The sequence below is a fragment of the Rhea americana genome, unplaced genomic scaffold (genome assembly GCF_003343005.1).
Source record: "Rhea americana isolate MKP2758 unplaced genomic scaffold, rheAme1 scaffold_26, whole genome shotgun sequence".
Taxonomy (NCBI): Eukaryota; Metazoa; Chordata; class Aves; order Rheiformes; family Rheidae; genus Rhea; species Rhea americana.
Window position 1 is genome coordinate 258,740 of NW_028186379.1, and position 26,929 is coordinate 285,668.

At 34.3% G+C, this 26,929-nt stretch overlaps 1 protein-coding gene across 1 annotated transcript; it reads right to left on the reverse strand.

Annotated features, from left to right (window-relative positions):
- On the reverse strand, nt 1-26,138 carry LCORL (ligand dependent nuclear receptor corepressor like). The gene is made up of 6 exons (XM_085307488.1): nt 26,078-26,138; nt 17,405-17,484; nt 17,084-17,213; nt 9,444-9,698; nt 5,323-5,413; nt 1-3,908 (listed from the first exon to the last, which is right to left on the reverse strand). Exons 2-6 carry the CDS (start codon nt 17,450-17,452, stop codon nt 2,876-2,878), a joined length of 1,557 nt encoding a protein of 518 aa, XP_085163614.1. The 5' UTR covers nt 17,453-17,484; nt 26,078-26,138; the 3' UTR covers nt 1-2,875.
- Between the last annotated feature and the right edge of the window lie 791 nt (nt 26,139-26,929).

Here is a 26,929-nt window from a genome sequence, read left to right on the forward strand (position 1 = left end):
ATAACTAATTGCCTAGAAATCAGTTGTTAACAAAATCTGTCAAAAATCAAGGCAGCCACAGAGTTTTACTAAATTACTGCGACAATGGAAATACTGCAATTAAAAAACAAATACAAGTTTTGTACTGTAAACAACTAAAAAAATCAGTCTCACTAAAGTTAATATACAATTTAATATAAAATTGTCATTAGCTACCAGAAATGGTTTAAACAGCTTTACTGAGCAGTAGTTCTAAAAACAGAGGCACTGTTTTTTAATATAAAATACTTGAGAAACATTCAAATAAGTAGAAAGCATGTAGGGCTTGCTTTCGCCTTCATTTAAAATTCTGTTGAAACATGAATTTTCAGAAATTGTCAATTACTAAGTAGTGACTGGTAACTGAATTTATAAAACAGTCTTAAAAGTATAATTTAAATGACATTTAATGGAATACACAGGGGTTGGGGAAGGAGAATTTACACATTTCCCTGCCTTTCCTTAGTTGTGTAATCAAAGGTTAGCCTAATAATTAGAAACAAATAATTCTGTTCCTTTTAAACACTTACAGGTTGAATATCATCTATAAACTATCAAAAAATATTTTAATATACTATTTCTGACCAAAAAATAAATACAAGTACTAAAATGTTGAAAATTAATTATAATATTACATACAAAACTACTGAGTACTGTTAAGTCAATAGTAAAATGATCCCTGATTTTATGAATCCTGTCAATTTTTTGGTCAGGTCATCTTTTAAATGATATAAAAAGAGTACTGTAACTTGCCTTCAATATAAACTTCTGACTCAAGTTTATAGCATTATCTGAGGAGTAGAAAACATCAGTATGGTACAAATATTAGGCAGTGTATTGAAGCCCTAAATTTTGCAAGTAAAACTGTATAAAGACAGATCTTGAAACATTTAGCTTTTTTCAACTTCATTTTCCAGTGGGGATACATTAACAAATTAATCCTTCTGGCCCTCACAAAATATGGCTTAATTATTTTATAATGAAAGATGACCCTGACATCTGCTGTTTTGTGACCTGCTTGTATTAGGTATAGTTCTGTCTAAAATAAGGATTCATTTTGTAATATGCAAGTAAACCTTAATCACTGAAGAATATTCAGTATAGATCTGAGAGACCAAAGAACTAATACACTGGTTGTGCAGTTTCACTTAATTTCTTAAGCATTTACTCTATTTGAAAATGTAAGTTGTTATCTTTTAATAAGGTTAAAAATACGGGATAGATTTTGCCATCAGTATTGCAAATACGTTCTCCGCTGAACTTAGTGGCAAATTTACCTAAAAATCAAATTAACTGGTGTGGCCCAAATGTATCTAATGTCCCACTTTATGTATATAATTGACATACACACATGCAAATTTAAGTGAAAAAACACATTTGACAATGTATGCATGTGCAAAAAAAATGTATAAAAGTTGGAAAATTTTTTTTCTAAGCCACATTAGATGTATACAGACATAATTACATTTTCAGAGGGAAAGGGCATTTATGTTCAGTATTGAATGTATGTAGCAAGTCCTCATTCTTCAGATGTAGACATATGCTTTGTGATATYACACAAAATTTTATATGTAAGTCCAATGTGACTACTTTGAAATGCATTTAAAAACTTTAATATGAAGGTAATTGGTCTCCCTTAAATTCTATTAAAAGTTACATATTTAAAGTGAACTGCCTAACTTCTAACTACCAAATTTATAAAGAATTTATATTATTGAAAGTTCAAAACAGCTTTACTGTTTAATATCTGTATTTCTATCAAGACCCTGAACTGCAAATTTGGTTATTAGCAAAATGATAATGTAAGTTGGTATTCATTTTGATAAACTGAAAATGTTTTGAAATGTCACAGCAGCAAATACATTACAGTTACAGTGAGGTTTTTCAATAGGAGTGTGACACAATCCTTAAATAAATTTTAAGTAGTCATAACATCAACTAACCAGCACGTTTAAACCAAAAAAACCATTCTCAAGCTCATTCTGTGCACATTATGAACATGCTCTAAGTTGCATTCCAACTTTCTTCTTAAACCTTACAAATTACCTTGTTTTTCAAACTAAAAAGAAAAATTATGTTAATAAAGTTTAAATTATTTTATGCTCTTAGTATTCCATCTTATTTCATATTTAATAATTCTATAACTACAGTAATTTCTCAGGTTTCGTAAGTGTACATTTTGTAAACACCAATTTCTTGCTAAAACAACAACAAAATTCTCTTAAAATGATAAAAATGCAGTTTATGCCTGCTAACATACATTTTTATTAATGAAATGTTTATTTCTTACTTGTATTGGATATTTAAGTAACGATGAATTTTTTTCTTTCACAGAATGTACTATATCCTACTAATACTTCACAAATCCACTTCCTTGTAAGGAACTAGCTCTTTTAAAAAAATCCCTTGATTTGTATAATCTGAGTTACTTACAATATATTGCAAGTATTCTGTGAAGTATAAAAGTTTGCAAACCATTGATCATTTATTTCTGTAATAAGATGGTTAATTGAATGGGTAGAGTGGTTCTTCACCAATTAAAAATTAGGTTTCACATGACAAATACTTGTTTTTCCAAAACATCTTTATGCTATTGACTACTAAATAAAACCTGAATCTTTTCACCTATTTATACAAGGATTATATTAAATACACACTATCAGAATTAAGTGAGCAACTCTAATTCTGTCCACAGTGAAAACCCTGAATAAAACTATTTTTCAAAAGGCATGTATGTGGTTTTTGAACTGTATAATTTCATGTCTTCTGTCAGAGTGAGCATATGTATTTCTCACACAGTGTGTGTATACAGACATACATACACACACACACACAAAACAATTCGCTAACAATTATTCTACACAGGCTTGCTACTATTTTTGCAGCTGCCAGTCCCTGAATCTGTCATATTAAATAAGCCAGTATCTGGTAATCGGAGTTTCTTCTTCGGCGGAGTCTTCAATGTTCCAGATCTTTCTTTTACTTTATATTCTAAAGTGCTGTGAGGTACCCCATAAATTCCTTGTGCTTTGGAAACACTCATTTTCCCACTCATTACCATTGCAATTGCTTCTTCCATTATTTCATGATCATACTGCCGATAGCGGCCACGTTTTTTCCTTGGCTGCTTATTATCTTTACGATCCAAACTATCTTCTGTATTTTCTGAGGTTCCATCTACTGTTCCATTCTTAGCATTAAGACACAAAGGAGAGAGGTCCCCATGCAGAAAGTAGGAATCAACACTTGAGTGAGTTACAGCTCCAGAACATTCAATTTTGTTCTGTTTAGGGAGTATATTTTTCAATTTTTGAAGAGCTGATCCTTCTAAGACTGAGGAGGTTTTAGAAACGTGGTACATAACATCCAGAAGACCAGCAGTATCAGACTGTGGTTTGGATACAGAACTTACTCTTAGCTGAGGAATTTTTAATTGTACAGTAGGACTTGAAGTTTCATATTGAAGATTTTCACTTTTTTCTTTAAATTGAGTGACCATTCTCTGTAGAGTTAACTGGTGGAGGTAACTGGAAGCTGTTGGGAATTTTAATTCTGAGGTTTCAAGTAGACTGAGTTTACTTTTTTCTGTGCGCTCTGCTTGAGCTCTTGCCCACAAGGCTACTTTTTGTAGGACTGCACAAGTTTCTTTACTGTCTTTAAATGAATAACTATCATTGAAATCTCGAGTTTTGTTTTTAAAAGGTGCAGGCTTTCCTGCTGGTAAGGCTTCTAAGTGGAGAAGTAAAGTTTTTTGAGGTATGCCATAAAGTATGCCTGCTTTATTTATGTCCAGTGCTCCAGACTGAATGTCTTTCAAAGCTTTTGAGAGCAAACCATCTGCAAACTCAGCACTTCTTTCCACATAGTCCTCTCTGTGTCTGTGTAGTCTCCTGGATGGATGGAATGAAACGATGGTAAACTGATGTATGAGAGACTCTCACACAGCTATGGAAGGGAAGGGTCCACTCCTTTATTATACTCCTTGCTTCGGTAACATCACTGCTTCTGATACTTTTAAGCCTTTGAGATGTGGTAGTTAAATGATTATCCTAGCAAAATGTTACAGTTCTGGTAGGACAGTGCGTCAAAATCATACGATGGCTTCTACAGCAGCCCTTCCAAGAACTTTATATCCTAGCTCAGTATTTGATAATATTCTCATGTGCTTGCTATACTCCCTTGTTCACATGCTTGCAGAGCAACACTGTTATAATTTTAATTACACAATTAACGTGCCGTTAAATACCCAAATCCTGAAGGAGTTTTTGTTAGTAGAAACGTGACGTTACCGCTAAACAAGTAATAAAAGAGTCAACCCCCTCATAGAAAATTTGCAGCAATAAGTACAAAACTACAAACAAACATCCCAGATTTGCACAAAACTAGGCTTTCTACAACAATAAGGTAAAGCGCTGTAATTAACAATCAAGTCCATCTTGGCAATATAAACGCAGTTTAAAAAACTTCTGGCCACTATTTATAGCTTTCCAATTACAAAGTCATATTAATTTTTAAAATTCTTCATATCAGCAAATTAATAAAATGCAATTTTACATCATTCAACAAATACTGTGTTTGTAATCCTATTTGTAGTAAGTAATTCTGTAACACGTACAGGTGACAAAAAAGGTCCTGCTATGGCTAGCGGTTGGGAAGATGCCAAAATTATAACAAGATCCAACAAAACAATGTGTTTCACTAATTTTGTGGTAGCTTTCAGCAGATGCAATACCATTCCTATTGCTGAATGAAAAAATTTAGCAATTTGCCACCACATGCCATAGCCAGAACCATGATGTAAGTATGACAATTAAGAGCTCTCTCTCTCTCTCTCTTTCCCTCCCTCTTGTATTAAGGAATGTTATAGAGAATAGCCATTTAACTTGTTCATGTTAGTTGAAGAGTATTTTAAATCTAAATATCAACATTGCACTTTTTGTCCAAAATCAAAGTTTCCTACATAAACTCTTGAAGAATATATCCACATTTCCTTTACCATCCTACTGCTTTTATTGTGCTATTTAATTAATTTTCAGTTCATTTTTAGTAACATGAACTAAAGTTTGGTGATTGTTCTGATAACTTTTCTTTAAACAGAAAAAAAGGAAAAAAGACAAATGAAACATGATATATACATAGACACACATTTATGAGTGACAAAAATTTTTTCAAAAGCAAAATATAAAACCATGTGTGTGTCAGTATATACAAATATGTTATGAACGTAAAACCTGACTGAAGAGAAGTGAGACTTGGATTTACTTCCTTTTACGTAAGCTGAAGAGAGTCCTAAATGTTGCTTACCCAGACACTGAGTTTTCAGAACACGATGGATCGTATTTTGATTCTTCCAACCTTGCGTTTTTCTTTGTAGAGAGATCTAGCACTCCATCCCCTGCAAAAAATGAGTAGTGATGACAGCTGTTGTTTAAGGATGATCTAAGAAATTTTCTTAGCAAATGTTTGCATCTATGGCACAATTTCTAAGTAGTTAACTTATCTTGGAAAATTTTTGGCATCTTATTCCTTAAACAATGTCCATTGCATTTTATAAATTTGATTTGTAACAAAATTTTTAAAAATTAAGAAAAGAGAAACTTATACAGAAACAATCAAATCTAAAAGAATTTATCTTAACATCATGACCACTTTCCAAAAAAAAAAAAAAAAAAAAAAAAAAAAAAAAAAAAAAAAAAAAAAAAAAAAAAAGGATGCTTAGATATGGCACCTTTTATTTTCAAAGCAACCAGAACTTGCCTTCATATTATTATACAATGATATCATAAACAATCAAACCTAGACTAAAATTAAAACATACATAACCGAATCACAGAATAATGTGATGAGGGACCTCAAGAGGTTTCTAGCCCAACCTCCTGCTCAAGTAGGGTCAGCTGCAAGGTCAGACCAAGTTATGGATGAGAAAAGAACAAAACCCCAGTAACTGGAAAGAGCTATAAAGTCAAGACAGTTTAAACATTCAGGACCTATATCATCAAAGGTGCTAGCAGTTTGCTTATAAATATTCCCACCACTCCTAAATGTAGTAATATAACAGTAATAGAAGACAGAAGAGGCCTAAAAAGTCACTGACAAATTTTACATTCAAGATTCAAATGAAAGAACCCTCTGCATCAAAGTAGCTACCACTGGGATACACTCCCCAAAGAGCTTAGCATCATGACTGCAAAAGAAAATAATAAGTTGCTCTAGGACATTCCAAGACTGTTCCTCCCATGTGCTTCATGCTTTATTTTGTTTGGAGGACAAGAAATATTGGGAAAAAAAAAAGCAATAATTCCCTATTTTTTTTTCAGAGACAGTGCAGGCAAAACATATTTTATTCTGCCATGAAGATTATTCTTTCTGAATCCTGCACTGCCTTAGAGTTACGTGGATTAGGAATGAAAAGCGAGATGCAGATGTTTCTRGACATAGATATTTCTAACTGAAAGACAGTAACATAACTCTGTTTGACCAGTTACCAGCAAGCTGCATAGGAATTAAGTATACTGTTAAACTCCCAATTTCTGCATGTGGAAGAAAGCAGAACATAACCCTGGGACTCCATTATTAATGTCAGGTACCAGTTACAGGTACCTGGATGCCATTGCTTAAATGTTCAGTATTGACTGATTCAGGAAGTGAGCAAGTCATGTGCCCATGGATACCAGAGGAAAGTAAAAAACTTCTTGAAGTGAAGATGAGATCATCTAGTTATCTTCAGAGGCAGAATTTGCTTTGGGTCTTGGACGAGCACTTAGCCTAGATCTTACTGATGCAAGAAAATGCATCTATTTATCTGATAAATAAAGCTTATTTCACCCTCTCTCCTTAACAGACATGCAAGAACCATTTGCATAGTAAAAAAACCACAAGGCATGCAGTATTTATCATTTGAATCAGCCGTTTTAAAAATGACTGCTGTAAATACAAAGCACTTGTCTAAATAAAAAAGGAACCTARAGTATCTATATTGAGGCCATTATCTGTTTCACAGGAGAGACAGGATTTGAGTTCAAAAGATTTAAACACTGAGGATCTATCAACAGAGTAATGTAGAAATGTGGACTTCCTACTGTGTTTTTGCCACTTCCTAAAGAAGAAAAAAGTACTTTAGGAACAGAGTAACATTTTTTTTACACTTCAATTAAAGGCTGAAAGCCTTAAACAATTTCATAACTCTGTGTGTAAAGGTTAGGTTTATATAAGGTCTAGAGACTAACTCATTCTAGTGTACCACTGAAAAGCTGTTCTGAGATTATAAAATAAACTCCAGCAAGATTTGAGTAACCCAAATTTTCAAAATTCCCTGCTTTAGCCATAGAACACCATAGTACCTCTAAGCTTTCTTCAGGAAGACAGTAGAAATGAGGAGGAGCTAGAGCAACACACAGGCTCTTACAATAGATATTTCAAAGAACTATTTTTCATGAATCATCACCTAGAACAGAGCAAAGATTGAAAAAAAAAAAAAAAAAAAGCAGGCTTTCTTCCATCTTGATCTTATTTTTTTGTGTTGCCAGCACATAAGATATGAAACCATTTTCCAGCTACAGTCTTTTTCTAGTACTACAAGTCACTGCTGCAGCACTGAACAGCAGGACTAGTTTGTTTAACACCCGCAACACACTCCAGCAAACACAGCAGTGTAAGGTCTGAGAATCTGCAGTACCTTACACAATACAAAAAGTGTAAATTACAACCTAATAAATGCACGCCAAGCAACTATTTTCAGCCTCAGATGTTGTGCTTGAATCGCATGATTCTAAACTTGCTGTTTACCCTCAGTATGAGAAAGATTTAAATGTTAAAAAAAAGTATTACAGTACTTCAAAAATCTCTCAATGCTTCCATATTTTTGGATAAAGGATCAATGGACTTTCAAAATAACTGAGGACAGCTGCAGAACTTTCTTCCCATCCCCATCCCATTCATCTTCTGCCTTCTCTTAATTACTCAGATTTATATACAGCTCAGTGAGGAGCTGAACATGTCTCCAGGGACTTAATCCCCCCCATGGATGCTTTAGTGCTGAAACTGGTTATTTTTAATAACYAGTTGTTGAAGTAAGCAACAGGCTATGGTGTTGATATCAGAAAAATAGCTTTTGTTGCCCTCAGAAATAACCCTGCATTAATCTGGATAATTGTAAGTCTCTAAAATCTGTAATTCACGCATAGCTGGGATATGTCAAAGCACACTGGACACATTTTCTCATGATTTAAAGAGCACAAGGTATTTCTCTACCTAGATATGAACTGGTCTCTGCTGATCACACAAAAAAGTAAGAATTTCACAATTTCTTAAAGCTTCTACTGTCAAAAAGAAAGTGGGTTTAACTTTCATCTAGAATAGGCATGTTTAGCAAGGTGTATCTACATCAAAAATGTTTTTTAAAATACATGTCATCTAATTACAGATGGCATCACTATGAATACACCTCAGTTGCACAGGACAGTTGCTATTGTCCCTCAGAATTGCTGCTGATCCAAATTAAGCTCAAAGTCCAAAGCACTCTTGTGATTATACTATTATTAGTTTTCAATAGCCATGTTCATCAAAGCAAGGAAATATATTTCATTTTTGTAAGTGACAATGGAGACAGAATTCATTTTTCTTTTCCTTGTTTTACTCTTACTTAAGTAAGTTTCACTGACCTATAATCAGTAAGGCACTAAGTAGGAAAGTTTCATCACAAACTAATTTTCTCTTTCTATCACTCCAAACAGTCTAGATTTAAAGAATCACAAAGTGTCTAAGGGTTGATACAGCCAGAATGAAGTTTGATTTTGGAACATTCAGTATCTTCTATCTGTTTATCGTCACAAGGTTTCTTAACAGCTATTTCTTCAACAAAATCTTCAGTCACTGTTTTCCTCTGTCCCTGCTGGCAACAATTTTCTCTTGAATTAGAATACTGGTCTCCAGCAGTAGGGAAACCTCTCTTTTATTCATGGTGCAAAAATCAAATAAAAAAAGAAACACTATAGCAGGCCCATTTTAGCCACAGGCGAGTTGATTTAGATTCAGTATTTTAAAATTGAGAAATTTTTGTGCCAATAACTGAAGGTATGCATCCAGAAGTGAGGATATTTATCTTTTAACACACACAATATGAAAAGTTCTTTCAGAAAGAATGTTTTCACAGTTCTCATGTAATTTTTTATGTGTGCATAAAGGAAAATGTATTAATTTCTCTTAAGTGTTAAGTTGATGCAATAATAATTTTCCCTCAAATTTAATCAAATAGGATAATAATTTTATTTCTATGTACTATTATGACTTTGAATTGACAAAATTTATAAATATTTGGCAGACATAGATACATTCTTTTAAAGATAATTAAGACTGAATACAGTAGTAAGAAGTACTAAGGTACAGCAGTATGATTTTGTATTAAATAAGCAGATAGAGATGTTTACCTTGCTGAGTATTCTGTTCTTGAGTTCGGTTCACAGTGAGGTCTAGAGGGCTATCCTGTTCTTCCTGAAGGGAGTTTTCCGTTTGGTTCATTTGGATACTTTTACATATCAGACCTGGTTCAAATGATGAACCATTTCTATTCTCTTGAATTTTGCTACTTTTAGAAATGTACTCAATCGCAAACTGACGGATCATCTTTTTCATTAATTCCTGAGCAACTAGGGGAATGTTAGGATCACAGTTCTGAGGAAGATCTAGGAATAAAAAACAAAAAACAAACACACAGGCAACAGATCTATTAAGAAGACAATATGTAATTACTTTTCTTTAAGTAAATATTTCTCATAAGCACAATGAATCAAACACATTAAATTAAATGTCTAGTAAGTTTTGCCGATAGTATTCCGAACTGGAGGACATTTTTAAGAGCATGTTTCATACATATCAGTAGTTTTTACCTTATTCCACTGTCACAGCATGCAAGTCAATTAAACTACACGGGAAAGAAGATAAATAATGTAAATATCTGTGTTAGAAACTGTACTTATCACATATAAATAAGTTGAATTTTCATTTGTAGACTCATTTTCAGTTTGGATGATAAAGAATTTTGATTAAAAATAGTGTAATAGTTGATTCCAATGAACAACCACAACAAAAATAATTATTTGAAAACTGTTTAAAAAGGAAAGCAAAACCTCATAATAAGTGTAACTAAAACTGCATTTGAGAATCACTGAAATAAAATTATTCTATAAGGAGAAATACTAAAATATTACCAAAATAAAAAACAATCCGTAGTTTAGCATAAACAACAATTAAGCAACTTATTAAAGAAAGTGAGCAGTATTACTTATGTATCAATGCAATCGCAAGACTGCAATATATCATTTCTCAAGAGGGGCACAATTTCCCTATGCTCAAAGATCTGTAGCAGTAGTATTCATTTCACTATCCCACTCTATCTTCTTATTTCCTTCAACTCTACACATTTATAAAACATTGACATCCCTTCCAAAGTTTTATTTAACATCTGTTCTTTCTTGAGTCCATAGACAATAAGCAGCTAAAAATAGATTTCATCAGAAGTTTGACAGGCATTTAAAGCTTTAAAAAAAATGTGCAAGTGATGCAGAAGAATCAGCTTTTAGCTATGTCCTGACTGCCTGAAAGAAATGCCAAAGGATGTGATGGCAGCTACTAGGTTGCTTAACTTAAGCCTGAAACAGATAAATAACAATCGAGTTTTGTTTTCATGGAGATGGAGAAACCTAAAGGACTGGATCTTGGGGATATTTCAGTCAGCCAGACATTTTCATGAATAATTGTAAATAAATAGTTTGGAGTATGGCAGGATCACAGAGTATGTTTGCTCAAGCACTTTATGGTAATAAAGCTTTATAAATCTATCAGCAAGAAAGCAACTGCTAAAACAGACCAAGAAATGCTCAAGATAAGATAAATGAGTACGAGATTCTTTTTGAGGCTTACTCAAAACAGAGTTTGAGTGTTTGGAGTTTTCATTTTCACCAGGAAGTTATTGCAAGGACTGCAAACATAGCTACACAGTAAGAATAGGATGTCCTGTTAAGAGTATGCAAGAGAGCAGCTGACTGTTTAGATGTTTTTGTCAATACTTATTGGCTGGCTTTTTAGTAAAGCTTAATCAGACAATCTGAAGCTCCAGCATTTCAAAGACTGACCATATGCTAGACATTTCGCCTTCAAGAGAAATTATGTAGGGCATTACAAAACAAGATGGCTTATGGTTGAAAGCCTACGCTCTGAAACTCTTTCAACTAGATCTCTACCTCAGTTTCTAATACCTGTAAGAGTTTTTGGAGGAGGCAGAAACAGAAAACCAAAAAATCTAGGAACAGAAATGAGAGCCTGTTGATGGAGGGGGAAATCTTAGAGTTTCCATAGGAAGTGAAGAAATTACTGATGAGTACCTCAGTTAGAAACGAAACAAAAACAAACAAAAAAACTGACAGTAAGTAATCAAGCAACTAAAAACAAAATATATATGAAATATCCTTAAAACTGAACAGTCTACGAGGTAACAGGGTTGGAATTACCCTGCTTATAKAAGAAGTCACTTTGATGCATGCAGCCAATAAAAAAAAAATTAAGAATTTTGGAAAACAGGTAACCATCACAGCAAATGGAAAACATGGTTATTTCACATCCTGATGTGGTCTATGTCTTTAAAAACAAAAAGATCATAGAACATGGGGTGTGTCTGTCATTAGCCAGAAAACACAAAAGTGCAGGAAACACAGGAACAAATATCTGCTTATCATTATTAACCAACATCAATTATTATAATATTACAAGACAAAATTTCTTCAGAACTGCCAAGTTTCTATTCCCTTTCCATTCCAGATTCTTCACATTGGTAATATCTAAACATGACCTGCTTTCAGACATTCACAGGAAAAGTCTGCTTTTCCAAAACAAAAAGGACATCTTTTAATCTAGTTGGAGTAACAAAGGTTTAGTTTTTTGTTTTTTTGCTTTTTGTCCTTTAATATTTTCTTTAGGACTAAGTATTTTAACTCTTTTCTAATCATTTTCAAATACTATATTCCCCATTGAAAATTAAATACAATAACATTTCTTACATTTCCAATTGCTACAACTACTGCTCACTTGTAGATTAAGCTAATTTACTATAGAAGGCAACACCATGAGAAACATATCTTAAGAGCACAAAAACTGTATTCCTTTCAGATGAAATAATCTTAAAGACATGTCCCAGGGACAAAACTGCTAACATTTTACCTGACAATGGCTATCAATCCATAGAATTAGACCAGAATTAGTCTAAGCTTAACAGCCAAAAATTCAAATAGTGTGGCTATCACATCCTCAGCACCAACTGCTTCATTTTATAACACATTAAGTCATCACAGATTTTGGAATAGTGCTCAGGTGGTCTCTAGTCTAACCTCCTACTCAAAGCAGGGTCAACTACAGCATCAAACCAGGTTGCTTTATTCAGTTKGATCTTGAAAACTTCCACAGAAGTAGACCGCACATTCTCTCTGAGCAATCAGTTCCACTGCTCGACTCTCTCACGGTGGAAGTTTTCTCTTATATCCAGTTAGAATGTCTCGTGTTTCAAATTACTTCTGTTATCTCCCATTATCCTGCTATGCACTATTGTAAAGAGCTTGACCCTGTCCTCTAGATAACCTCCTCAGTGGTACTGAAAAGACACTATTAATTCATTCTTATGAATTCTGTGTTGCTTCCTAATGCAGACGAACCTATAGACACATATCTTGTATTATGAGGAGGAAGCAAAGAAGTAAATCTGAGTATTTTGAGATTAATTTTAAATTTCCCACATATTTCCAAATGATACAGAACAGAAACGTGAGAAATGCTATACATTAAAAGGAAATAAGAAAAGGTCATAGTTTTTATATTTTTAAAACATATATGCCATTTTTGAAAAGAAAAATTAGTGTTCTTAGAGGTAAATACAACTTTATACAATATTTTATTGTTTCAATAGAAGATTCCTAAGGGGTCAGAATAGTATATACACACTTGGTTGTACTATACAGCTTGTAAGTGTATATTAGACAAGTATGTGATCAAAACACAGAGATCAGTAATTTTAAGTTCACAGTGATAGTCTTTTACTGCACATTGTAAATATTTAATTAGTACTATAAAATTTGTAAATGTAATTTAATATACTTTAATAGAAGAAAATTATTAGGTCTCTGAATTTGATATCATTAGCAAATATTTTTTCTTGACTATCAGCAGATGGCACCAGATACACTTTGAATGAACTGAAAAGTTTTGATTCTAAGATGTAAGGAATCATGATCAGAGCTATTACAATTTTTAAAATCTATATACCTACATCTGTTTGAACTTCTATTTTTCACAYAGTTATTTTACACCACAAGGCAGCTAAATTTACTCCAGGGATCATGTGTGTACATTCACACTATTTCATACCCTGTAAAATAATCTTTAAGGATTTGGAGTAAAGATAGCCCTGCTTCCCTCTAGTTCTTCTCAGAACAACGCAGAGCCTCCTGATATTACTAAAATCAGAAAAGGCTAAGTGAAGCATTTGCATGCTATGACCTGAGACTTCTGCCTGTGATGCTGTGAAGATTCCAGTCAGAACGCAAGACAAGGCAATAATAAAGTTGCTTTGAAGTTTTTATGACTAAAAGTAATGACTGATTACAATTCAGGCTTAAGATCAAGACTTCCTCAGTTTATGTACTACATCATCTCACAACTATTCAAATCCATGTTCTTTACTATACTGTACATTAAGACTATATGTGATCATTAGACTTTAATCTTGTTTGCAAGACTGGCTTTTCACAGGCTTGCCAAATGGATATACTGCCCAGGAATCATAACCAGGTCTTGACACCTCTGTACCTCTGAGATACAGCGTAAGCAAAGAATAGGACTCTCAGTAGCAAATGCAATTATATTCCATGGAATAAGAAATGCCATAGGTATGAACTGAAATATTCTGGAACATGAGTGAGACATTTAGAAACAAGGAAAAACTTCAAAAACCTTAAAGGGAAATAGTGTTGTTAGTAACACAATACTGAAGCTATCTGAAAAGTTTCCTAGATTCTCTAGGCAGATCCAAGTTTACTTTATCCCCTTCCTTCTGTAAATCAGCTCCTTAATTTATACAAAAGCTTTTCATGTTTCTATCTCTTCCTGATGGATCATGTCCTGAAGGTGTAAACTGATTCACCAATGTGAAATGTGAAATGACTTTTTGGGTTTAAGAGATCACATTAATGTCACAAAGAAAAAAAAGAAACTTCCAAGAACATACAGTATGTATCATTGGAAACACGGAAAATTAAAATTCAATCACCAAAATATCTGATAAAGCTCTTAAACAACTTTAGCTCTGCCATGTAATGATGATCATATATGCCACATTTGATAATGTTCAAAAAGAAGAAGAAAGGTTTTTTTTAAAGCATATTATAGTTTTTCTTGTAACTGACTCTTCGACAAAAGAAAATGGATAGACTTTAAGTAGAAAATTCTAATAATGAACTCTGCTTACAGCACCCAAGTGGGTTAAGAGGGATGGTATACCTATGCAGAAAACAGCTGGTTTTCAGATACATTGTTTAACAAAAACAACCAGTGTATCAGAGGCTACAGAAGGTAACAAAAATTACTGCAGCTTTACTGAAGTTTCTGCTGAGGATAGAACTTCCTGCAAAAAACTACCTACCAAACTAGTCTTTCACAAACATAAAATAACTTGCACACATTAGACATATTTGGATCCAATGATCTCTCTCCAGACTACCTCTACCCTGTCAACAGTTTCACCCATCTTGGCAGTAATTGTATCATCCCCGTCAAAGGAAAGATCAATTATCTCTGTCTGGGATTCTACAGATAATTCTCATTTATGAATGCCTGAAGATTGTATTCAGTAGACAACAATATTTACAACACTGCTGCATGTCTGGAGATCTTCTGCACTAATTTCATGATGTCAGAAAAACAATCTGCAAATTAAAAAAACCCAACAATRTATTAACTTGTTCTGAAAATCAAAAAATAATTAAAATGAAACCAATAAATGCAATTCACAAAATCATTCACTAGTCTTAGAAGCTGGTCTTAGAGGCCCTGGATGAAACTGCGCTGGTTATGACACCAGCAGACAGTATATGATCCTGAAGAATTTACAATCAAAAGAAGTGAAAGAAAGCATTACTTCTATTTCAAAGATGACAAACCATGAACTTAATTTTTTGAAGACTGAAATTGTATCTGTTATAGTGCCAGATACAATAACAATTCCTTAGTTAAACAATTATTTCAAGAAAATTTTTAATACATTTTTTTCCTAAGAATCTGGTCTCAAAAGTCTATATAAAATTCAAAAAGCACAAAGAACACAAAGAGTTAACTCCCCGCAACTAATAAAGCTCTTCATCTTCCTCCTGCAAAGCCAGGACAATTACTAAACACCTCAAAAATTGGCTTCACATGCTCTTTACTGATACAACAATTTTTTCCTCTTCACCTTCCAATATTTGAACAACTTACGAGACTTTGCTGAAACTTAACCTGAAGTAATAACCCTAGAAAACTCTTCAGCAAACTACCAGTTACCCAAGAATTCACAAGTCCTTCAGAAGACAACAAAAATAACCTGAAGAGACTTTCCTATTTGTTTTTTAATGGACAAAACCTTTCTGACTCAAACACACAAGAAAAATGTAAAAAAAATAAACCCTTTCGCTGAGAAATTTCACATAAATAACTCAGTCTGGACAAGATGTGGTTATACTAAGGTTCATTTCTCCCATGATAAAAGCTCCTTTCAAGTAGAGTCAAACAACAGCATATGTTTTAATACCACACCTCAACAGAATCTTCACTCAAAGCATGAAACAGGCCAATCATGAAAAATTCTGTATGTCAAAAGATCAGGAAAAAAAGCTAAGAAAGGAGAAATTTGAGCCTATTAAAATATTCCTTACGGAGATGCCATGCAACTGGGTCCTTGATTAAAGTATAATAAAAGTTTCTGAAGTACTGAGGTAGCAACTTAACTGAACATTGTATTTCAAATGGAAATTAACTGGACGTAAAACCAAAGAACATAGACTCAAAATGCTCCATTTAGATGTTTTTTTAAGCCCTAAACAAATTCTAGACTGAACAGACTCATGCCCTACACAGAAAAAGATTCTACTTGCTCAAGCTTCAAGGGCACAGTACACTCTTCATACTACACCTAGGCAAAAGGAAAAAATATCTTCTCCTTTCCCTCCATCTATGAGGGGAAAGAGAATATAATTGATTCTCTCTACTTGAAGTTAGAACAAGAGAGAACTGCCACACTTAAGTCTTACTCATCTATTTTGACATCCAAATATACCTACTAGATCAAAGAAAACTTGTACTACGAGTACTGAGTACCACCACATTCACATTTCTCACACAGAAATTTATGGTAGAGAATGAGTATTTCAACCATTGTTGACAGTGACTAGTTTATTGCCAAGTGACCTAAATGAGAGTAGATGACAAGTCTGCTTGGTTCATGCGCTGCAATAACTTAGAGAGCACCAAGAATGAGCACAGAATTCAGTAACTCTGCATTTTCCTTGACTACTTTTAGACAAGAAGTTTCAGCCACTGACTTGCATGTATCTGAAATAGGAACTTAGAAATGAGAAGATTCAAAATTCCTTTATAAAATCTGTAAGGCACATGGTTTCATCTAAAAGACTTTTCTTGTTGAAAACTAAAAGTGAAAGCAGTTTAGGAACAAAAAATGTTTAAATGCTAAAGAATTCCAGAGAAAGGCATCTGAAATTGATGTCAAGAGAAAAGTGTAGCTCATGGGAAAAAACAATAATAAATAGAATGCAATAGGACTAACAGCAACGACAATAAGGAAGAGATAAGCAGTGCTTCATTTGCTGAAGCTAAAGATGATAAAAATTCTCAGGAAAAACAAAGAAATAAAGAACGAAAAAAGAAACTGCATTCAGTAGATTAATAAGAATTAGTTAAAAATGAAAATCAGCTCTAAATCATTTCATTCGTATAGATTTGCCAGATAGCAATGTAAAAGACATGCTTTTATTACCTTTCTTTCGAAAGAGTGCATTTAGATAATTTTCTGCTTGGCATTCAATCTTATCAGTGTTGGACTGGCCCTGAGATGACAGTTCCTCCGTAGGCGTTGACTGTGAAGAACCGATAACTGATGCACGATCCTAGAAGACATGAAGATTACACCTCTTTACTGAGGAAAAAAAAAAAAAAAAAAAAAAAAATCTCTCATAACCAAACTTTCTATAGTCAAAATGCAATATCAGCCTATTTGCAAAATTCAAATCTCTAATTTTTACTTTCAGACCAAAAACTGGGTGATAGGAGTTATGCTTGATAGCACATTCATACTTACACTGACTGTTTCTTTGTGTAAATTACAAAACGAACATTTCTCATCCATAGACCAGTCAGTTAGCTCTTCTGGCTCACAGTCTTAAAAGAAGAAAAAAAAAACTAGATGTTTTAAACAAGCAAAAATGGATTTTGAGAACAAAATATACATCCTATAATTCTCTTAACTGTACTAAAAAGTAATCTGACAGGCATTTATTTGTACAATACGAAATTCTTCAGATATTTCCAACTTCTAATTTGGTTCATGCGGCTCACTTTTCATTTTAAGGCAGATGCCCTCTCCTGTTTGAAAGTAAAGCCATATCTTTTGATTGATTGCCTATCACAGTTACTGGAGGCAGTTTCTGAACACAGCATACAAAGCTCTGAATACCAGTTATTACTGCTTTCAACAAAAGTTTGCAAGCCTATGAGCAAGCTAAAATAGAATTAGGATACAGTCTCTTTGCTATTTATGCTGCCTGTGTTGTACTTAAAATATTTTAATTTATTTTGTACCATCTCTATAAATAAGCAAAACTCTTATGTTCACTTGTAAAACTTGATTTGTTCAGATAACTTTAAAATACATTATATGTTGCATCAGAAGGCAGATTTTAACCTAGTGAGAATACAGGACTTAAAGACATCACCTAGATGACATCCAGTCTCCTCCTATTGTAAAAGGCACATCATATAGAATCATAGAATGGCAAGGTTGGAAGGGACCTCTGGAGATCATCTAGTCTAACCCTCAGCGTAGCCCATACAGGGATTGAACCCGTGACCTTGGCATTAGCAGCACCATGCTCTACTCAACTGAGCTAAACCTGCCCCCCAATATATTTTCTTTAATCAAGTTATCAAGCTCCCTTTTAAGAGAAATCAGTGTTGCCACCACATACTCCAGTCTTCCCAAACCAACAATCATTGTAAAGATATTCCTAAACAGACTGTGCTAGTAGTTAAAATTCATCTTCTAATTTCTTGTTTAAAATTTACTCATGACAAATTATTCCATTTTGCTCTTGTAACGACATTGTTCTTACACCTAAATAGCTATCACTCCTAAGTATCTAGCATCTTGAAGTATTTAAAGAGAATACCATTATCCCTTCTTTACCCTTCATGTTGCAAGGCCAATCCAGTCCACCTCTTTCTCTCTTGTGCGATATAATCACCACTGTCTTCATCTTCTCTGCACTCTTCCCATTTGAATTTCTGTTTCCTCAACACAGCTAACCAGGTCTCAAGATGATGTCTTTCTTTTACTGCTTTTACTTTTACAGTGGCATAAAGTTTTCTTAATGCTCTGGTAATACCTTTCTTACAGTACCTATATGAACCTGATTAACTAAAACACCAAGGTCTCTCTCCATCCCAGTTATTTCTACTTCCTATGCTTACAGCTTTTAAATATTCTTTCCTTGGTAATCCCCAAATACGTTTCCTTCTTTTTTTGTATCACCAAATTACAATCACAGTTCTGTTAGGGAGGTTCTTGAGGTCATCTGCTTTCAAAACATCATCATAGTTTTCTCTCCATTGGTAACACCACGCAGCTTAGTATCAGACAATTTTACCAGCATATACCTACATGTTTGTAACCCAGTCATTAAGGATATTGTTAAGGAGAGAAGGGTTAAGGACTTTTAAAGGGATAAAACTTGCAGGGTTGCATCAGAATTTTACCTGAAAATCCACTGGTAGATAGTGTGATTTATGGAATCAAGGTAAAGCTTATTCTCTGCAGGAAACTAGTGACAGATTCCAATTTAGTAGCTTCAAATAACTGCAGCATGCTTTATTTCAATCACAGCTAAAGTTGTGAGGCCACTTCCTGAGAGAACGAGCTTTTGCCAGCTTATCAGTAGTACATGCTTTTCACCTAAAACCATCCATACAGCACATGAAGGCAGGATAACTCACCAAACTCTAAATAATCCAAACCTGCTTGTATGTGTTTCTTTCCAAATTCACACTACTCTAGATACGAGTATCTGATACTCTATTAGTTTTCCTGCACACCCCTGTCTTGAGCAGCTGCTAGTTAAGCTGCCCACATTGTTTTAAGCGCAGAAAAAATGTATGCAATACTTATATTACACCATTATGATACCTTCCAATCTAAACTTCCTAAGGGAATAATATGCATATTGTAAATCTCTCATAAAAGCTCCTATATGAGGGAAGCAATTACACAAAAATATCCTCTGCAATCTCAATAAAGGAAGCATTCAAGGGCAATCTTATTTAATCACATCAGTATCCATGTCAACAACACATTTTAATTAATAAGGTCACAGACTTTCATATGCAAAGTACAAAGACAAAAATCAACCACAACACAAATGTAGTCACAAATGCCCAGATATGCACACTGGCAAGGAGAATCAAGACAACAAAGCAAAACTCCATCTAACTGCAGTTTCCACATGAAATAAAATGAAACTGGGCAGGGGAGTAAGTTCCTAAGTTAAACACGAACATAACCCAAGTAACTCTGCATTGAATACATCTGTTATTACTCAAATCTAGTTTACTCAGCTCCAAAATATTAACTTAAAACAGAATTCTGTATTAACAACCTGTTACATACTCCCAGGGATGCAAAATGAAGGTTTTGACAGGTTTGACAGTTGATGATCAAGAAAAACAGACACAGGATTTTCTTGATTGTACAAGTAAGAACAATAATGAATTATTTTTGTTGAATTAATCTAGCTGTCTCTGACCGTCAGAGCTATTGTTTCAGGATGTCTGCAGTCTGGAGGAAAAAAAAAAAAAAAAAAAAAAAAAAAAAAAAAAAAAAAAAAACAAATAACTAAAAAAAAAAAAAAAAAAAAAAAAAAAAAAAAAACACTGTTTCATAATGAGTTCATGTTTTCATAGTTTTCTTTGCAACCACAATAAATCCATTTATGAGTGTTGGGATTCTGAGCATAGCTCCAAGACAGGTTTCAGATTCTGATAGAAATTCTTTTGCCTTGGAATTCTGAAGTACACTCGGTTCTACTATTAAGAATCTAAGTGAAGAGCAATCCTTCTGTGTCAGCATACAAGCGACATTTGAGAACTGTCAGCTCTGTATGAAAATAAATTTATTCAAAGAACTGTAAATAACATACGATAACATATTAAGAATGCCTGGGGGGTTAAGCAAGATTGCCAGAATAAAAGTGCAAAATATAAAGKTGATGGATCATAGCCAAAGAATATTTGGAAGATGGGGAAGAGGAAGAGAAAAGAACAATTGCTGTTACCTGTAAAAAGAGCAGTTATATCACTCCTCCAGTAGTTACTGTAATACTTTGACTAAAAGAGAAAGCCTAAACATTTTGTAAGGGATTGTCCCTTAGCAGTCAAAGGTTACAGGAGAAACAGAAGAGAAAGAAGAAAGGCTTAGCTCTTTGCCCTAACAAAATTACTTCAAATTGTCCTCTCAGTACACATCTTCCTTCACCTTTGCAGAGTTTCAGCAGCAGCACAGGAAGTCAAATAAGTCCTTGTGCACAAGCGCTGTTTCTTCTGGCTCATTGACATGGGGGGGGGGGAGGAACCTTACCCATGTTGGCCTCTGTATTCAGTCCTTAGCTACTTTTATACATCAGCTTTAAGACCTAGACTCACTGCAACTGACTTTAGGTACCACAAATCTCTTTTGAAAGGCTACCCTCAGAGAACCTTCTTCCTCACCTGAAATCAGTGTTTACCCAAGGAAAAAAGCAAATTCCTAAAGGAAAGTGCCAGGATTACTGCTTGATATATCAGATATACCAAATATGCCAAACTACAGGCATCCAACAGTCTCAGGTCAGCATCACAGGAAATACACCACAGAGGCCACCAACATTAGTCAGATAACAGACTGACAACCATACTCTCATGAAAACTGGAGGCAGAGATAGAAAGTGTATTTTGCTTAAGGAGCTATTAGTTGCATTTAATTTAGGATCATGGTGATTTCCCTCTTCTCAGCATTTTACCTTGCATTAGGGTCAGCTGATAAAAATTATGCTAACATCCTCAAACACTAGTCAGTCCATCAGAAGAAGTTATTACAGACTGTGCAAAGAGCATTTAGTGGTGGGCATGGATTGGATTGCTTGAAATCAATGTCTTTTAATACAAGGCTGTTAAAATTATTTCCATTTTTAAAAATAAGATGGTGAAGTTTGACAAAATTGGCATTCTGTTATCATTTCTTAAGCTATTCAATCCTTTGTTTCCCCAACCCATTTTTTCCTCAAGCAGTCCTGCTGAATTGTTGAGCTGGGTAGAGAGGAACCTCATGAGGTTCAACAAGGGCAAGTGCAGGGTCCTGCCCCTAGGGAAAAATAACCCTAGGCACCAGTACAAGCTGGGGGCTGACCTGCTGGAGAGCAGCTCTGCAGAGAAAGACCTGGGAGTGCTGGTGGATGACAAGTTGACCATGAGCCAGCAATGTGCCCTTGTGGCCAAAAAGGCCAATGGTCTCCTGGGGTGCATTAGGAAGTGTTGCCAGCAGGTGGAGGGAGGTGATCCTGCCCCTCTACTCAGCCCTGGGGAGGCCTCATCTCAAGTACTGTGTCCAGTTCTGGGCTCCCCAGTCCAAGAGAGACATGGAGCTACTGGAGAGAGTCCAGCATAGGGCTACGAGATGATCAGAGGACTGGAACATCTGCCCCATGAGGAACGGCTGTGAGAGCTGGGCCTCTTCAGCCTGGGGAAGAGAAGACTGAGGGGGGATCTTATCAACGTGTATAAGAAGTACCTGAAGGGAGGGTGTCAAGAGGACGGGGCCAAACTCTTTTCAGTTGTCCCGTGTGACAGGACAAGAGGCAATGGGCAGAAATTGAAGCACAKGAAGTTCCACCTGAATGTGAGGGGCAATTTCTTCCCTGTGAGAGTGACGGAGCACTGGACCAGGTTGCCCAGAGAGGTTGTGGAGTCTCCTTCTCTGGAGATCTTCAAGGCCCGCCTGGACGCAACCCTGTCTACCACGCTCTAAGTGACCCTGCTGAGCAGGGAGGCTGGACTAGATGATCTCTAGAGGTCCCTTCCAACCTGAATTACACAAATTAATAGAGATACCTGTAGCACTGAAGAGCTTCCACGTTTACCTCTTAAAATAGGAAATAATTGTCAAATAGATCTAAATGTAAGACAGTTAAAAAAAAAAAATCCTACCCTCACACTTTGTAACACTTTCTACATTATTACAAATTAAGCTCCCCAAAATTATCTAGCTATCTGTCACAATTCCAAACAAACCATCCCCTTCCTTTTTATATGGCACTGCTGATTCCTAATAAGCACATTAGAATTCCTGAGGTGCTTTGCACTTTCCTTCATCTTTTTAATTTCATAAAAAACTTGAACAATATTAAAGATGGGTTCTTARTAGAAATTTTCACACTATTACCTTATATGTTAATACCTGCTACAGAACAACCTAAGGAAAAAAAAAATCATTCCTCTCTGCAAAATAAACCTTTCATCTTCTCTAAAGAATTATTTTTTCCTGGCAGAGGGAATATGGTAAAAGTAAGAACATTGCTTTTCTCTACATCATTCTGTTTTCCTTCTGTCAGTAATAGAACACAGAATACCTCCTTCCCCAAATCTTCCCCAAAAGATAAATTACACACATGCCAGATGATTAGAAGAGAAGCTTTCTGACAATTTAGTTAAATATCTAGAAGTAGAATGTAAAAAATAATAATTTACATGTGAATCCACTTAGTCAAAAATGGGAATAAACAAAGAATCTGGAAGCCCTAAGGATTCAATGACATAAAAGTTAGTTCAGAGCATGACCAAGGACACATGCCASGATATAGAACTTGACACCACTGCAACCAGAAGCTGCACTGACAAAACACTCAGGGAGAAGCTGATACTGAATAATGCAGGTGATGAGAATAGTTAAGCAAGCACAACTTAGTCCTACATACACATTATATAAAAACTTTGAGATAATGAAAAAATCATGACATCTTCAGGTAACTATTTGCTGTCACAGCTGGCTGTTTAAATTCCTGATTAAATTCAGTTGCTCTCTCAGTGAAATAGCTTATAGAGTTCACAAGATATTTTTTATTCAAAAGTAAAACAAATAAACAAAAGAAAAACCCAACCTAGTAAAAGTGAAGTGCATCTTTTACCATTTGGGTTTGTCATTACAATTTATCTTCTCTCAAGCATCTTTAAGCACAATAATTTCATCTATAGATCAAACTACTTCAGGACAAAACTAAAGAGGAAACAGCAATTAATACAGACATGTTAAATTTCACATCCTTTAATTTTTTTTTTACTATGTTATGAATAATAAATAAAATCAACAATGTAAGAGGAAAAATGCTATTGTAGCTAAGGGGCCAGTATTTCAGCCAATTTCCCATTCTTGCATGGCGCTATGTAAGAAAAAAATATATAATTCGTCATAGGTTTATTTAAAGAAGCAGGTATTCTTGCTGACGAGGCATTAACACTGCATGTTGATAGTACTTGTTCAGTGGTTATGATAAGCAAAACAGAGACCTTACTAGATGTAGTGATTTGGACATGATGCTAAGAGTCTAAAGTTCTAGTTCTGATTCTACCAACCATGCATTTTCTTAACTGAGGCACTATTATTTACTTTGTCTCTTAGTTTCACCATCTGTAAAATGGAAAGATGGTACTTAAATTACAACAGGGGAAGATTACCAATTTTACTTAAGAGTCTTGTTAAGTCTTCATAATGCACTTCAGATACCTATTTAGAAATAGTCTCACATCCTATAAGGACTACCTCTGCTCGTATTTGTACAAAACCTAACAATCTCTTCCAAGATGGCTCTGTACTGTTATAAATACTTTATCTACAAACATGAATCAAAAGTAGTGAGGCAAAGAGGGCACCCTAACACTCTTCCTTCCTCTTTTCACAAGTTGCTCCAGAAGCAAAATAAATGCAACAGATCTGTCAAACATATGGACATAGGCTTCAACTGCTCAGAAATTCAGACACATTACTGGCATTTTTGCAAACAGGAGAAAAAAATAGTTTTAATACTTTACATTTTAGATTAACATAAGTTTATACTTGTAGTATAAAAAGTCAACAGCGCAGTCCAAAGTCACTTGGGCAACATACATAAAACAATGGAGATGAAAGATAGAACGTCACAAGAATTCTTCAATAACGAATACTAACTAAACTAAAACTTTTCCCGGAAGACAGCTCAAATATATACATGCAACAACTGCAAAGAAGTAATATAACACTGTATTATGCACTATCAGACTTTAACATTTGTATTCTGGTCATTAACATCCTAAATCTCCAAACTGCTTTCAGCCTTACAGTATAAGAGACAGAAAACACCCTTAATTTTCTTTCAAAATTTATACCTTTTGATATCAAGGAATAATTAAACTTTAATCAGTAATTGATGTAAAGCTTAAAACTTTGCAATCCACTGGAATTACAAACAGGAAAAAAAAAAGATACTGTACACTATTACAAGATTAAGAATGCCCTGTTCCCTTTCCAAAGCAAAAACATGCTTGTTTCAATCACAGCAGATGGGAGTACTATTCATGAAAATAAACTTCAGCCCAAATTTACACATATCTTTAATACTTTAGAAGTCTCTATTGGCATGCTTAGCTTTGTAACCGGCAGAAACATATTCTTAAAATTCTAGTAAAATAGCATTTCAAGTTCTCCCCTTTCCCTTGAAAATATTGTGTTAAGCACATGAGACAGGCCAAGGAACTTGCATAATCAGAAGTGGATAAAACTGTAATTAAGTTAAAGAAACCATGCCAAAGCTATTTCAAGCAAACAGACGCTGTATTTGCCACTGTCTCATGTACCAGCAGTATACAAGTTACAAGCTCTACAAAACCATATTATCAAAAAATAAATCATGAAGAAATGAAAAGGTAGGCAAAGGGACATTCTGATAATAGAAGGAAAATTCTTATAAGCCATGAAAATGAACTTGACAGCACACTTCCTTTAAACACTTCAAGGCAATTTTTTGTCAATGGCTAATAAGTCATCTCATACTTAATTTAATTAATTAAAGAGTCAGGTGTTATTAGCAGTTATTTCAGTAAAACCAAAAACATATAGGATAAGGATAGGTGCACATGGGTGGTAGAAAAAGCAAAAAAAAAAAAAAGAAAAAGTTATTTCAGTAAAACCAAAAACATATAGGATAAGGATAGGTGCACATGGGTGGTAGAAAAAGCAAAAAAAAAAAAAAGAAARAAAAAAAAAGAAAAAAAAGAAAGAAAGAAAAGGGCAAAAAACCCCCCTAATTTTCTAGACAACTACAACAAAGTAACATTCATAACTTTCCTTTTCCTGATTAATGTTGAAAGTAAGCTGAACCTCTTGTCCTCCCTTTCTAAGGATTGTCCAGTAAGAGTTGTTAGCAGGGGATGCAATATTCCAGAAAAGTACATCTTTCCATGCACCTACTCAGGCATGCTTAGTTTATTCAAAATTTCCTTGCATGAGAATAATACCTAGTGACAATTTTACCTTGTACATGCACAATATAGACAAGAACAATATATGGTCATATATGAAAAACAAGTAAGAAAGAAAACAACCGAAGATTTCCTTTTCAGAATTCAGTACGTGCTTTAAACTAACTAAAAGAAGAGCTAGTAAAACAAAGCTCATTGCACTAAAAGCTGGCTTATTTACCTTCAAATAAACTGAGGTCTCTTCGTAGCCTTGGTCCATAAAGCCCTTCTAAAATACTTTCAAAACCTGAAAACAAAAGAAACATTTAAAATAGTAAAACAAAAGTTTCTTAAAAGAAAGCAAATTAGAGAACACTGGCAGCAAATATTTTGAAATTCTGCAGTAGTTAATTGTTGCACTTATCACACAAATATTTATTCCTTCTTCTATAGTACTGTTCAACAGAATTAGAAGATAAACACACGACAAGGCAACTGCCATCTGCACAGAATCAGCCTATTAAGCCATGCCCCAACAACCTCATTAGACTTAAAATAACTGCCACAGAATCTTAAAGGTGGAAGGATTAACCTCATAGCTCTACTCAAGTGAGGCAGTCTTTCCTACATTGAGAAGTAGGATCATATTTAACAAAACAAAAAACTTTGAAACCAAAAACTTCTCATTTTAGATTACCAGCATAATCTGAATAGGCTAATAGTTCTATAAATGTAAAAAAGAAAGCTTATTTTGCTTTCTACGTCATAACAGTTCTCTCTTTAGTCCTGAATATCTGTACAAAAACGTTTTAAAATTGAGGATTAGATAAATCCAATTATTTTCCAGATTTACCAGCTAGTCTGTGTTAGGTATTTGGGAAAATCACTGCAGCCAGGGAAAAGATAGATCAAACCAATAGATAGCTGAAGAGGAGATCCAAGTGATTTGATGAAATATAGCGAGAATTTACAACATCTTCAATGTAATAAAAAGGAAGTTTAGTTCAATATAGACATTTTCCAACTGTCCTCTCTTTTCTCCTACAGACTTCCAAATAATAAGCCTATTTTCAACTAAGAGGATAATTCAAAG